Genomic DNA, 14984 nt, shown 5'->3' with positions numbered 1-14984 from the left:
CCCTCAATAAATTATGCTGGTGTGAGTTATGGATATAAGAAAGCGGTAACAGAAGAGAAATTTAGGCACAGTGATTCTTAGGTAAACAGATAATAAGATGACTAATGGTGTTATTTCTTAATCTATTCGAGGGCGGTTATAACCTCCAACAATATACCGCCAATATCCCGCAGATAGGCCGAATGACGCCTCTCTTGCTTTCTACCAAAGGAACAACCAAGAATTTAAAAGTATGATGAGGAAAATGGCAATACGTTACTTCCCTGCTGGCAAGCAGTCCGACACGTTGCCACGGTAACCTGTGGGTTCGCTGCCGGTCTGTCGGTCACTCAATGCAGAGCATGATACCCGCAGAAAATAGTAAATTTCTCCGTCATGTGAAGAGTAAGGTAAATTATGAACATAACGAAAGTTGTTTATAATGAAGAGGCGTTTCACGTACGGTCCACGGAGTTTACATAAAATCAATAGTATAAGAGAAAATGGAGGAAAACTGTCTATTCGTCTATTCAAAGATTTTGAAATGATATGCATATCGAAACCTTCCCTGGGATGAGTATACTCTAAATGTGAAGTTTGGTTGAGATCTATCCAGCCGTTTTGACGTGATGGTGGAACAGACAAACAGACATACAAACAGACACGAAAAGTAAAAACCACGGATTCGGTCTTGAGTTGACTTCAAACGGATAAATATCTGAAAAATTGGCAAAACAAAAGAAATTACAGACAGCGGACCCCTACAACTTTATTTATATAGAAAACTGTTAAAAAGTATTTCCCAAAATATGACAGATCTTGGACACAACAATCAATAACTCTGCACCACACACCCACACTTGTCACAAAAATTACCAGGTTCTTCAACTTTTATTTTTAAAACATTAAAAGAAACCTCCCTACAATTTCCACTGTTTAAAAATACATCTTTGAATCAGATATCAAGATCTGAATTAACCTCTATAACAATTTGAAAAATAGTATGATTGTCACTAGATGAACTGTTGTCTCTAAAATGTCATTACCTTACACGTATTTGAGCACATCGTGTTGTTAATTATTTATTTATGAATAACAGTAAGAAAAATATTTCCAGATCGATTTGTCTAAATTTGACCAGAAGAAGAAAGAGAATGATAGGACACATCTTAAGACGCATACCGGGAGAGTTGGCCGTACGGTTAGGGGCGCGCGGCTCTGAGCTTGCATCTCAGAGATAGTGGATTCGAATCCCACTGTCGGCAGCCCTGAAGATGGTTTTCCGTGGTTTTCTATTTTCAGACCAGGCAAATGCTGGGGCTATACCTTAATTAAGGCCAAGGCCGCTTCTTTGCCAACTTCTAGGCTTTTGCTATTCCATCGTCGCCATAAGACGTATCTGTGTCGATGCGACGTAACGCCACTAACATCTTAAGACAGTTGGTTTTTGAGGGAAGTGTAAGCGGTAAGAACGGTAAGGGTAGACCAACTTATGAATATGACAAGGAGATTAGTGCAGATGTAAGATGCAGCAGTTATGTAGAAATTGGAAGTTTAACACAGGATAGGGTGACATGACGAGCTGCATCAAACAAGTCTATGGACTGAAGACAAACAACACAAACGTTTGATTGCGTTGCATGCATCACGCACCCTACTCTGGTTACCCTGACAAGATTCCTGAAAAACCGGAGGAAGGATTACTGAATGCTGGTGATACGAAATACCCTTGAAGTTGCTTTCCAGGAACTGAATTTCAATGTTAGACAACTGAGAACATAATTTTGTACTGTTCACAGCCATACTATTATTGCTGTTATACTTGTTGCACATTCAGTGAAGTGGTGAGCTATTGTGAATGGTTGTTTTCACCGTAGAATGTAAATAGAACTCGTGTTTTCTACTGTGGGACATAGAATAACAATAATGAAAGAAAATACGAGTAATCAGTTACGCTATATACTACTTAGTACATAAATATCATATCGCATAAATCTCGACGTGATTTTAGGCATTTCAAAGGGGCATCCATGATCAGAACCTCGTAGCTCACATTCGAAAGAAATTCACAATATTTGATCATGTATAGAAAATTTAGGAAACGTTTCTGGACTCTTCTATTACATTGTATCTTACTTCCTCTTAAAACAATAATCACCACCACCACCACTTACATGCTATCTTATTGTTGCATGGGTTCCGTATAACAACAGAGTAAGCAATCCTAGAGCGCACTAACGTATTGGAGAGTGTAGGCTATAATTTGAGGTTTTGGGGAAGGCGTAAAAGTTTAACTATCGAATATCTATGTTATTAGTGGTGCTATTGATAAACACAGCATATAAAAATCATAGAGAATATAATATCCGATTATTTATGTCTTATACAGTTCTTCCTTTCCGACTATGGTAACAGAGATATTTATGAATTTATACTTTTGCTGCTTGGTCCATATCAACGCCGAGCATCGCCAATATGGAAATAATGTTCAATAATGTTAATTGGCGATGGTGGTTCTCCTCTTGCCGCGATTCTCTTGAGGTGAAACAGCACGTGGTCATCAGCCCATATCGACAAGGGAGATTGTGTAGATGACTATCAAAATGAGAAAAAATCCTCAAGGAACGAACGCTTGAGAAATAAGACGAAGAGGGAGTCATGAAACGAGGAAGAAGGATTCCTTTTACATTGGATGCCCTAGTATCACAAAACCTTGTCATTTCTTTCTGAAAATCGACGTCAATGCGTGGCAATGTATTCATAAATTTCTGTCGAGATGTCGCTTGACAGATGAGTTTACTGAACAGAGCCCAGAGCGCATGTGCTGGGTTATTGATATTCCGTGAGTGGATCAGAGACCTTGACAATGTCATATGTTTTCAAAGCTTTGATAGAAGGTTATCATAACCTAGCTTTATTTCAAATACAAATTTTTTATTGTAAAGTTGGTGAAGTGAATTTGCGGGAATGTGCCGTGCGGTTGTGGAATATTGAAAGTAGACGGTGCATTGAAGTTAATATGTGTGTCCGACATGTTTGATTTTGGAAACAAGAGGGAAGCTAGTGCGTTGAGCGCAGGTGCGATGCTGTCCTTACCTAAACGGTCAATCAGCTGTATCATAATGAAAATCTGAACTCTGGTGGAAACCCTGAATCATAATGAAACTTCAACTATAATGAGCCTCAGTTGTCTGGTATATAATATTTATATTTCGGCATCGTCGAGCATAAAATTGTTTTAAACAGCGTCATGAACTCTTCATTGACTTTTAGGATTTCTGGTAAAATAAGCTTAGAAAAGAAATATTACTTTCCATTAACATCCAAACTTTAATCATGGCCATCCTCTTATCTTTTCCAATGTAACTTACATGATATTTCCGACAGTGTTACGAGAGAGTTAAGACACGACCTGCTCAGCTCTTCTTGTCGTAAACAGGTCGATACCTTTGCTGAGAGTAGACTCGTAAGTTCTGTTCTCTCACCTGGAAGCTGACGAGACGCTTGCCGTGGAACCAGTTGACGACACGTGGAGGCCGCCCTTGCGGATAAGGCGCCTCTACTAGACACGTGAAGGTCACCGTGCTTCCTATGTGCACGAACTGCTCCGATTTGCCCAGTACCTTGGCGGATGCCAACGTTGTCACAGTTGAATGCAATCCTGAAACAGAAGTTGTCAACGTAAGTAAAGCACATACATGTTTGCGAAGTTGCTGGCGAGAAGCTCGACTAAACATTCAGTTCAGAGCGATATTGTCTCCAGGGCAGTATATAATTTAAGATGTGAAGTCTTGCAACTGTCCGTAACTCCTGAAGCAGCGGACAGAACCTGGGGTATAGGGAATATATATATAATGTATAGAACCAACTATCGAACAGACTGTTTACAATACTGAGATATATTTGAAGAATCAATAGTGGCATGTGTACACGCATGCACAGAAATTGTGTCCCGATATAAACAAAGCATGGCGTCCCCCACTTTCTCGCTTAACGCATTACTGCAGGTAGACAGCCCGCTACAACACTTGATTGAAATAGGCACATTTGCGGATGTATAGTAATACACACACTGTGCCTTCAGCACTACTAGTTCAATCCCTTCCCGGCCTTATCGGTACTGGAGTGGCCTTCAACACCACCTCTTCATTCCCTCCTCTCCTTTAAGGTACTGGAGTGGGGCAGTTTTGATTCTGTATGCGAGAGCACCATTACTGTGCATGTGTGTACACAAGAAACGCATACAATATATGGCTATTGGTTTGTGACCAACTGAAATAGTTTTTAATCTCATATGAAGTAGAACGCATAATCTGGTAACAAAAATAACGTAATATGAAACAGTTTGATCATCAAGAATCGAGCTTCCCCCCCTTCTCTTTCTACAAGAAACAAACAAACGTAAAGAAGTAACTATGATAGATGTGTTGTGTTTGAGTCATCAGTCCATAGACTGGTTTGATGCAGCCTTCCATGCCACCCTATCCTGTGCTAACCTTTTCATTTCTACGTAACTATTGCATCCTACATCTGCTCTAATCTGTTTGTCATATTCATACCTTGGTCTACCCCTACCGTTCTTACCACCTACACTTCCTTCAAAAACCAACTGAACAAGTCCTCGGTGTCTTAAGATGTGCTCTATCATTCTATCTCTTCTTCTCGTCAAATTTAGCCAAATCGATCTCCTCTCACCAATTCGATTCAGTATCTATTCATTCGTGATTCGATCTATCCATCTCACCTTCAGCATTCTTCTGTAACACCACATTTCAAAAGCTTCTATTCTCTTTCTTTCTGAGCTAGTTATCGTCCATGTTTCACTTCCATACAATGCCACGCTCCACACGAAAGTCTTCAAAAACATCTTTCTAATTCCGATATCAATGTTTGAAGTGAGCAAATTTCTTTTCTTAAGAAAGCTCTTCCTTGCTTGTGCTAGTCTGCATGTTATGTCCTCCTTACTTCTGCCATCGTTAGTTACTTTACTACCCAAGTAACAATATTCATCTACTTCCTTTAAGACTTCATTTCCTAATCTAATATTTCCTACATCACCTGCCTTCGTTCGACTGCACTCCATTACTTTTGTTTTGGACTTATTTATTTTCATCTTGTACTCCTTACCCAAGACTTCATCCATACCATTCAGCAACTTCTCGAGATCTTCTGCAGTCTCAGATAAAATAACAATATCATCGGCAAATCTCAAGGTTTTGATTTCCCCTCCTTGGACTGTGATTCCCTTTCCAAATTTCTCTTTGATTTCCTTTACTGCCTGTTCTATGTAAACATTGAAAAGGAGAGGGGACAAACTGCAGCCTTGCCTCACTCCTTTCTGGATTGCTGCTTCTTTTTCAAAGCCCTCGATTCTTAGCACTGCAGACTGATTTTTATACAGGTTGTAGATAATTCTTCGTTCTCGGTACCTGATCCCTATCATCATCAGAATCATAAATAGCTTGTTCCAATCAACATTATCGAATGCCTTTTCTAGATCTACGAATGCCATGTACGTGGGCTTGTCCTTGATTCGATCCTCTAAGATCAGACGTAAAGTCAGGATTGCTTCACGTGTTCCTACATTTCTCCTGAAGCCAAATTGATCTTCTCCCAACTCAGCTTCAACTTGTTTTTCCATTCTTCTGTAAATAATACGTGTTAAAATTTTGCAGGCATGAGATACTAAACTAATGGTGCGGTAGTTTTCACACCTGTCAGCACCGGCTTTCTTGGGAATAGGTATAACAACATTCTGCCGAAAATCGGATGGGACTTCTCCTGTCTCATACATCCTGCACACTAAATGAAATAACCTTACCATGCTGGTTTCTCCTAAGGCAGTCAGTAGTTCAGAGGGAATATCATCAATTCCAGGTGCCTTGTTCCTATTTAGGTCACTCACACCTCTGTCAAACTCTGACCTCAAAATTGGGTCTCCCATTCCATCAGCATCAACAGCCTCTTCATGTTCCAGAACCAAGTTATCTACATCGTTACCTTGATACAACTGTTGGATATGCTCCTGCCATCTTTCTGCTTTGTCTTCTTTCCCTAGAAGTGGCTTTCCATCTGAGCTCTTAATATTCATGCACCTATATTTCCTTTCTCGAAAAGTTTCCTTGATTTTCCTGTATGCAGCATCTACCTTTCCCAAGACCATACAGTCTTCGACATACTTGCACTTCTCCTTCAGCCATTCTTCCTTAGCTACCTTGCACTTTCTATCCACTTCATTCTTTAATCGCCTGTATTCTTTTCTGCCCTCTTCATTTCTAGCATTCTTGTATTTTCGTCGTTCATCAATCAGGTCTAGTATCTCCTGAGTTATCCACTGATTCTTAGTTGATTTTTTCTTCCTTCCTAACATTTCTTCAGCCGCCCTACTGACTTCATTTTTCATGACTCTCCACTCTTCCTCTATTGTGTTTCCTTCAGCCTTTTCATTTAGTCCTTGTGCAACATGTTCCTTGAAACAATCTCCCACACTCTTTTCTTTCAACTTGTCTAGATCCCATCTTTTTGCATTCTTTCCTTTCTTCAATTTCTTCAACTTCAGATGACATTTCATGACCAACAAGTTGTGGTCAGAGTCCACGTCTGCTCCTGGGAAAGTTTTGCAATCCAACACCTGGTTTCTGAATCTCTGCCTAATCATAATGAAGTCTATTTGATACCTTCCAGTGTCTCCAGGTCTCGTCCACGTATACAGCCGTCGTTTGTGGTGTTTGAACCAAGTATTGGCAAGGACTAAATTATGATCAGTGCAGAATTCAACCAGCCGACTTCCTCTTTCGTTCCTTTGTCCCAATCCGAATTCTCCTACTGTACTACCTTCTGTTCCTTGGCCTACCACTGCATTCCAGTCTCCCATCACAATTAGATTCTCGTCACCTTTTACATATTGAATTAAATCTTCTATCTCCTCATATATTATTTCGATTTCTTCATCATCCGCTGAATAGTAGGCATATAGACCTGCACTATTGTGGTGGGCATTGGTTTGGTGTCTATCTTGACAACAATAATTATTTCACTATGCTGGTCGTAGTAGCTTATCCGCTGCCCTATTTTCTTATTCATTATTAAACCAACTCCTGCATTTCCCCTGTTTGATTTCTTTTGATAATTCGGTAGTCGCCTGACCAAAAATCCCGTTCTTCCTGCCAACGTACTTCACTTATACCAACTACATCTAACTTTAGCCTATCCATCTCCCTTTTCAGATTCTCTAACCTACCACAACGATTCAAACTTCTAACATTCCACGCTCCGACTCGCAGAATGTCAGTATCCTTCTTCCTGATGATCGGCCCCTCTCGTGTAGTCCCCACCCGGAGATCCGAATGGGGGACTAGTTTACCTCCGGAATATTTTACCCGGGAGGAAGCCATCATACAGAGAGAGCTGCATGTCCTCGGGAGGTAGTTACGGCTGTAGTTTCCCGTTGCTTTCAGCCGTGTAGCAGTATCAACACAGCTAAGCCATGTTGAGTATTATTACAAGGCGTATCAGTCAATCATCTAGACTGCCGCCCTTGCAACTACCGAAAGGCTGCTACCCCCCTTTCGATGAACCATTAGTTAGTCTAGTCTCTCAACAGATACCCATCCGATATGGTTGCACCTGCGGCTCGTCTATCTGCATCATTGGGACACGCAAGCCTCCCCACCGCGGCAAGGTCACATGGTTCGCAGAGGAGGACTATGATAGATATGCATTTTTAAATCAGCGAACTGAAATTTTTATTGAAAAACGTTTCTTGCAGCAGGCTTAGAGCTTTTTTCCCAAAGATGATATGACGTTTCAATAACTGACTCCAATATCGAGTAAATTTTGTGTAAATTTCTGTGTGAGTTAAGCTAGTAGTAACTCACCGCAATGCTCAATATGCTTAAAATAGTAGAGTTTCGAAATATTTCAGTTATCTGTAAACTTGAATGGGTTGGTAGTGTACTGTGTTCACAATATGAAGCTAGTATTAATTCACTGTAGCTACCGCTAAATCGTGGTTATATTATGGCTATGGAAATATTTAGCTGTGAATCTGTATATGTTGTATTTACAATGTTAAGCTATTATTAACTTACGCTCAATCTTGTGTAGATCGCAGTGTTAATATATTAGAAGTATTTAAGTTGTTAGCGATTTTGTATGCGATTGTCAAGTGATTATTATTGTGCGACATTACTTTTAGTGGAACATTTTGAAACTTTTGGGTTAATGTTTGAAACAAATTGTGTTACGCTAAATGTAAGGAAATATGGGGAATATTTTAACTCATTTCGTGTTCATTTTGTATTAATTCCTTTGCGATTGCTTTTCATGATTATGTTTCTACACTATTAATATATAATTCCAACTGCCTTATTTGTTATTTTTTTCATTTCAATGCATTTATTACGTTTTCTTCCTTTGTTATTGTGTACTTCCTTGTTTCATGACATGATATGTCGTTTTTTTCACGCAATTTGTTTCACGTCGTACCGACACTGATAGGTCTTTTGGAGACGATGGGATAGGAAAGGCCTAGTAATGGGAAGAAAGCATCCGTGGCCTTAATTAAGGTAAATGAAATGAAATGGCGCATGGCTTTTAGTGCCGGGAGTGTCTGAGGACATGTTCGGCTCACCAAGTGCAGGTCTTTCGATTTGACACCCGTAGGTGAGCTGCGCGGCGTGATGAGGATGAAATGGATGAAGACGAAACATACACCCAGCCCCAGTGCCAGTGAAATTTACCAATGATGGTTAAAATGAGCAATTTATCACATCTTTGAAATATGATGGTGTTTCATTCCATGACTAATCGAATGTTACCAGAAAAATATTTTAAAAATTATCTGTCTAAATTAATATATTTTAATTAATTTGGATCAGTCAAAATGTTAAGAGTTTTGAATGTTTTACAAATCGATATATGAAAAGCTGTACTGTAGCAACTGCCAGAATTAAATCTAACGGATATTCCTGTCTCACGAATTTTCTGAGGTAAACAACATTTTTTTTGTTTTATCTTAACTGTTTAAAGTTTACACCACTCCAGTTAATTAGCAAGGAAACTCATAAATGTTCATTTGTTAATACACTAGTGACCCTTAGCGAATTCGTCTGCAAGGTAGAAGTAAATGGACACTTGTAGAATCACAAAGCAGATATAACAAGCAAGTATATTCTCCTTTGCACATATACAGTGCCGTGTATTTAAGAGTTAAACATTTCAGGGATAGGTAGCAAGTATCAGAGTATTACTGGCATTAAACGTGTCAAAAAGCGATAATACAGCAGACAAATTTAATCATGCAGTTGGACAGAGCTACAGTAGGTAAATTAACACTTTATACACCATCAGTATCATAGCCCAGAGGCGCGGTTCTCGCTGCTTTCCTTAAAAAAAAAGGGAACAATAAGTAAGTATGAGCATCCTTTTTTAATAAGTCGGCGTACGTTCGTAGAGCACTTCTTTATCAGAATCAGGTCTTCTAAATTTACTGCCTGCCGTTTTTGGGAAAAGAAAGCAAAAAATACATCTACTGCAGTTTTATTGAAATTACGTGATTTTAAATATCGACGCAGACATCATATACCATATCAAAATGGTGCTCAACTTCAATAAAAGTGGTCAAAATATAACCAAATATGACCTTATATCACTCAAATGAGGAATATATGTCCAAAGCAATAAAATGGCCGACATATGCATTTATATGCAATATAAAATTGCTTCAAATTGTGCCAGGGACCTATCATCCACACTTATTTTTCAGATTTCGGGTAAAATGACCTCAGGAAAGAAATATGACTTCTCCTCAACGTCTGAACCTTAGTTATAAGGTTGAATGTTGCTGTACCGTATGTCGCTTTTGAGATACAGCAGGTATAAATACTGCATTGGACCATCAGTAACTGTGGTATTACTATTCTGTATTTCATTTGTATACCTATAGATTATTGGTGAATATATATACACCAAGTATTACCTTCTCCTCATGTATGTAAGGAAGTTATTTAATATTTTGCTTCAACATTAGCGTTTGTAACACAAAATACGCATTTTTGCTTACAATTAAAGGGCTTTATGTATGCTTTATGCATTGAAATCATATATAATATCGAAGGATTATAGAGGATAATGTGGTAGAGTGTACCTTTTGTTCGCTTTATTATGATACTCGTAATTTTGTAGCAACTATAATAATGGTTTGTTTGATTTCATTTTTAAACAATGACAAAAATAGACAAATCAATACTTCAAACATAATTAGTTGTATTCTCGAATAGGATTAACGTATCCTAATTCATAATATTGGGATATAAATAAAGACAATATTGGCAAATATATTATTAAAATTTCATGGAAATATTATTACAGATTTATGAGCATCTTCCTTCATAATCTGTTTACCCCGCCAGCGTCGCTATTTCACTCGGACTCAGCAAAGGATCCCACCTCCACCAACTCAAAGGCAATGTCCTGGAGCGTGTGACTTTGGGTTGGAGGTACAACTGGGTAAGTGGACCAGTACCTCGCCCAGGTGACCTCACTTGTTATGCTGAACAGGGGCCTTGTGAGAGGATGGGAATATTGGAAGAGGTAGACAAAGAAGAAGGAAAGAATTGGCCGTGGCCTTACATTAGGTACCATTCCGGCATTTGCCAGTGGGATAAGTGGGAAACCACGGAAAAGCACTTCGAGGATGGCTGAGGTGGGAATCGAACCACCTCTACTCAGTTGACTTATCGAGGGTGAGTGGACACAGTTCCAGCCCTCGTACAACTTTTCAGATTTCGTGGCAGAGCTGGGAATCGAACCCGTTCTCTGGGGTTGGTAGCTAATCACACTAACCACTACACCATAGAGACGAACTTCATGAGCATCATTATACAAAATTAATAATAAAAAGGCAATATTTTTCTAAAGAAGCTGGGCGAAACTAAGATTTCTGCTTTCAGTAGGCCTATTAATTTTGCTAAGATTGTAGAACGATCGTGATAAATACACATACAGTATTTATGAAATATGGCATGAACATAACGAGTCACTGTCTGTATACGAACTAAAGGGTAGGAATAATTATTTTTTCAGAAACACTGAACATAAGAGATTCCATTTCGTTTATGTTGATTAAAATTAATTTCCTTGTAACAGTAAAATTCAACAATGAAAAATGTATCAGTGAAATTAACTGACAACAAGAATCAAACGTTCTTTCACCACCTGTGTTTGCCGATCCTTTAATTTATTCTCCTTGGTATTTCCTTCAGAAGGCTTCAAAGAAAGATTTTTCAATTTCCGGCATAAACTTGAATATTGGCTTAACAGATTTCATATTATTATCTATCACCTTTGTTAAGATTCTCGCCTGTCTAGGTGATGGAGTTAGCCCAAGCTCTCTTGATTTTTTAAATAACTTTGTTATATATTTTACGTAAACACTTAGGGATTATTTGTCACTGTTACTCTATTTCCATTGCACCGGACGAGTTGGCCGTGCAGTTAGGGACGCGTGGCTGTGAGCTTGCATCCGGGAGATAGTGGGTTCGAATCCCACTGTGGCAGCCCTGAAGACGGTTTTCCGTGGTTTCCCATTTTCTCAATCAGGCAAATGCTGGGGATGTACCTTAATTAAAGCCACGACCGCTTCCTTCGGACTCCTAGGCCTCTCCTATCCCATCGTCGCCATAAGACCTATCTGTGTCGGAGCGACGCAAAGCCACTAGCAAGAAAATTTCCATGCAAACGTGTGAACAACTAAGGGAATTTCAGGTATGCTACTTGTAAATACAGTACGTAATATATTTCCATAGTTGAAATTTTGAAGCAGGCTTGAAAGTCATCAAAGTTCAGCGGTTGCATGCACAAAGTTTCTCATGCTTTCAGTTTACAAGCTGATTTGTGCAGACGCAATAGTGTAATAATAATAATAATAATAATAATAATAATAATAATAATAATAATAATAATAATAATAATAATAATAATAATCGTGCGGCCTCATCTACCGTGAGCATGCATTTTGTTTTGATGCCGTCTAGGCTGTCTGCATGTCATTTTCAACGTTCCGTTTTACTTTCCCAGATGGAAGGCACACAGACTCCATTGGACAATCTACGGCTATGTTTTAAATAAGTTTGACGAGTATTCATTCAATGTGTCATCGGATGTATTTTTTACATACCGATATCGTACTAGATGGAGCTCCGAATGGAACGTTTCTAACCCAGCCAAGTTTGAATCCAAAACAGACGGAGCTAACACAATAGTGAAACCAGTGAATAAAACTAACTTTAAATACAACCTACTCTAAGTGTAATTTGTATTTTGATTAAAATTGCATTGATAACTGCCATTATTTTTAACTTTGAACTGCTACTGAAAGTGTGGCTTTCTTCTTTATCCATGCCTGCTTTCTAGTAAAGCTCTTCCCATACATAAAACAGAATGTTAACACTACTGTACAAAGGTGTCTTTGCAGCCATACAACCCAGTACTGTTATACGCTCAAACACTTCGATGTTACAGAGCTCACTTTACATACACAGAACTTTGAAATTCAGAACATACAAACATACATTCGTCTTAATTTGGCCTATAGTCTGTTGTGTCTGTCGGTGTTCAGCCTGTAAGTCTCTGTGAATGAAGAAAATGTCTCCATACTTGTCTATATTGCCAGCTCCGATGTTTCGTTTACTTACCCACCTCTTATTTTATCTTCGAATCATCAGACATTGAGTCTAACCATCATTGTCCTGTCTCCCCCTACTTCTCTTACACTCCATGGCTGAGTCCATTATTCTCCTACGTAAATTTGTAAAATTGTTCTCCTCGATTCGCCTCACTAGACCATATCACGGAAGCCGGTTTATGAGTAGAGTGGACCCCGAGTTTATTCCTGTTTTAGCCATTATCTCCCCATGCCGAGTACTCTCATTCCATTGTTCCCACCTGTTTATAGTCCGGCTCCATGGCTAAATGGTTAACGTGCTGGCGTTTGGTCACAGGAGTCCCGGGTTCGCTTCCCGGCGGGGTCGGGAATTCTAATCATAATTGGTTAACTTCTCTGGCACAGGGGCTGGGTGTATGTGTCGTCTTCATCATAATTTCATCCTCATCAGGACGCGCAGGTCACCTACGGACGTCAAATAAAGAGACCTGCATCTGGCGAGCTGACCTTGTTCTTGGACATTCCCCGCACTAAAAGCCACTCACCATTTCATTTTTTTACCTGTTTGTAACAGTAATCATTCTCGCTACTTTCGCGTCCTTTACCTCCAAGTAATAAATCGGATATCCTGAATCCAGTACAGCACAGTTGGTTTGAAAACCGAAAAATTTAAAGATATTGTTATTCGAGAACTGACTTATTTCTTACAGAATACCGTTGATTCCGATTGTGTGAGCTCAAAGCAATAGCTTTGGAACTCCTTGATACAATTTGACTTGGCATGATACCATCATGGGAGAATACACATCCTAAACACTTGAAATTCGGTATGAAGAACAAAATTCACATACAACGCATTAAAGTTGGTAGATGTGTTCACACAACTGTGCATGTTAACTTGTGATATTGTGAAGTAGACATGACACTACTGAAATTCGTAACACTCATCTTTTTCAATTTCTGAAGTTTCCTAGCGTAGAACCTTGTAATATTCAGCTAAGGATGTCCCATCTACCTGTAATTTTAAAAGGAGCATTTTGACAGTTAGGGCTGGAGGGAGGAGCATTGCACGGTGTTGCCACATCCCTTTCCCCTTTCCTTCACTTCCAGTTCATTTGTTCGTTCCTTCAGATTGCTGGTTTCTGTTTCACGTAACTCAGTAGTGAGAGAATTGGCAACTCCAAGCAACACGAGCCGGCCAGGATGCTTATCTCATTGGCAACCGCAGTGGGTCCGCCCTCGTTTCTATGGCAACCATGACCCCTCCACCCTTCTCCCCAACCAGGCAGGCAGTAAACGGACCTCCCTCTAAGAGCTGTCAGAACGTATCTTTCAATGTTACGACAATAGATGAGCACATCTAATCTCTGCTGGAGGTGTGTCTGAAAAGAGCTGAATCCCCGTGAGGTTTGGAGGACCTTATCTTATATCAGCTTTGATGTACGACCATACTTCTTCCTAATACGTAGTGCTATTTTACTGGCCTTCTGACACGAAGTTGTCAGGTTCGATCCTGGCTAATTCTGGTGAGATTTTAAGGTGCTAAAATATTCCAACCTCGTGCCGATAGATTTACCGGCACGTAGAGGAACACGTACGAGACGAAATGCCGCACCTTCGCGTCTTCAAAAACTGTAAATGTAGTTCATGGGATGTACAATCAATATCTTCGTAATATAGATCAAATTTAAGCGATCTAAAGCAGATAAATGGATGTCGTATTTTCACAAATATCATACTCTTTTGACGTTTTACAAATATTTTTTTTGCTAGTGGCTTTACATTGCACCGACACAGATAGGTCTTATGGCGACGATGCGATAGGAAAGGATTAGGAATTGGAAGCATTTGCCTGGTGTGAAAATGGGAAACCACGAAAAATCATCTTCAGGGCTACCGACAGTGGGATTCGAACCCACTATCGCCCGGATGAAAGCTCACAACTGCGCGCCCCAAACTGCACGACCAACTCTCCCGGTACAAATAATTTAATAGGATATGTATACATAAAATGTACCTTTCTGCCTAGATCCATCTCCAATTAGATTTGGTGTATCTTGATAAGAGCTAGATCAAGTGTGTTAAATTCATATTTCTGTCACGGTCTTATTCTTAGCTTTGACGACATAAAAGTGACTAAGCGTAACTGGAGTTCGTAAAGGTAGGAAAGATCATACTAACGAAGGTAAAGTTGGAATTCAAGAGGACAAATTGGGGTCGCTGTGATATGTATGTTGTGGAAGTGTTGCTCGTAGGGTTGGCTGGAGTACTGATTACAGTGGGCTTGGCAGAATTATATCTAACAGCAAGGAAAGTGAGGAAAGCAACGGGAAACTACCTC

The 14984-nt window shown here is 39.5% G+C and overlaps 1 protein-coding gene across 2 annotated transcripts in view; it reads right to left on the bottom strand.

The window, feature by feature from the left end:
* Positions 1-14984, bottom strand: part of LOC136858661 (peroxidasin homolog) — a 990357-nt gene that overhangs the window by 46984 nt on the left and 928389 nt on the right. For both annotated transcript variants that reach the window (XM_067138374.2, XM_067138375.2), the window contains exon 6: positions 3465-3640. In XM_067138374.2, the coding sequence (XP_066994475.1) occupies positions 3465-3640 (176 nt within the window). The remainder of the gene's footprint in view (positions 1-3464; positions 3641-14984) is intronic.

Source organism: Anabrus simplex, chromosome 1 (assembly GCF_040414725.1).
Source record: "Anabrus simplex isolate iqAnaSimp1 chromosome 1, ASM4041472v1, whole genome shotgun sequence".
NCBI classification, from domain to species: Eukaryota; Metazoa; Arthropoda; class Insecta; order Orthoptera; family Tettigoniidae; genus Anabrus; species Anabrus simplex.
The sequence above is the reverse complement of the archived record's forward strand: the minus strand, read 5'-3'. Positions and strand labels throughout refer to the sequence as shown.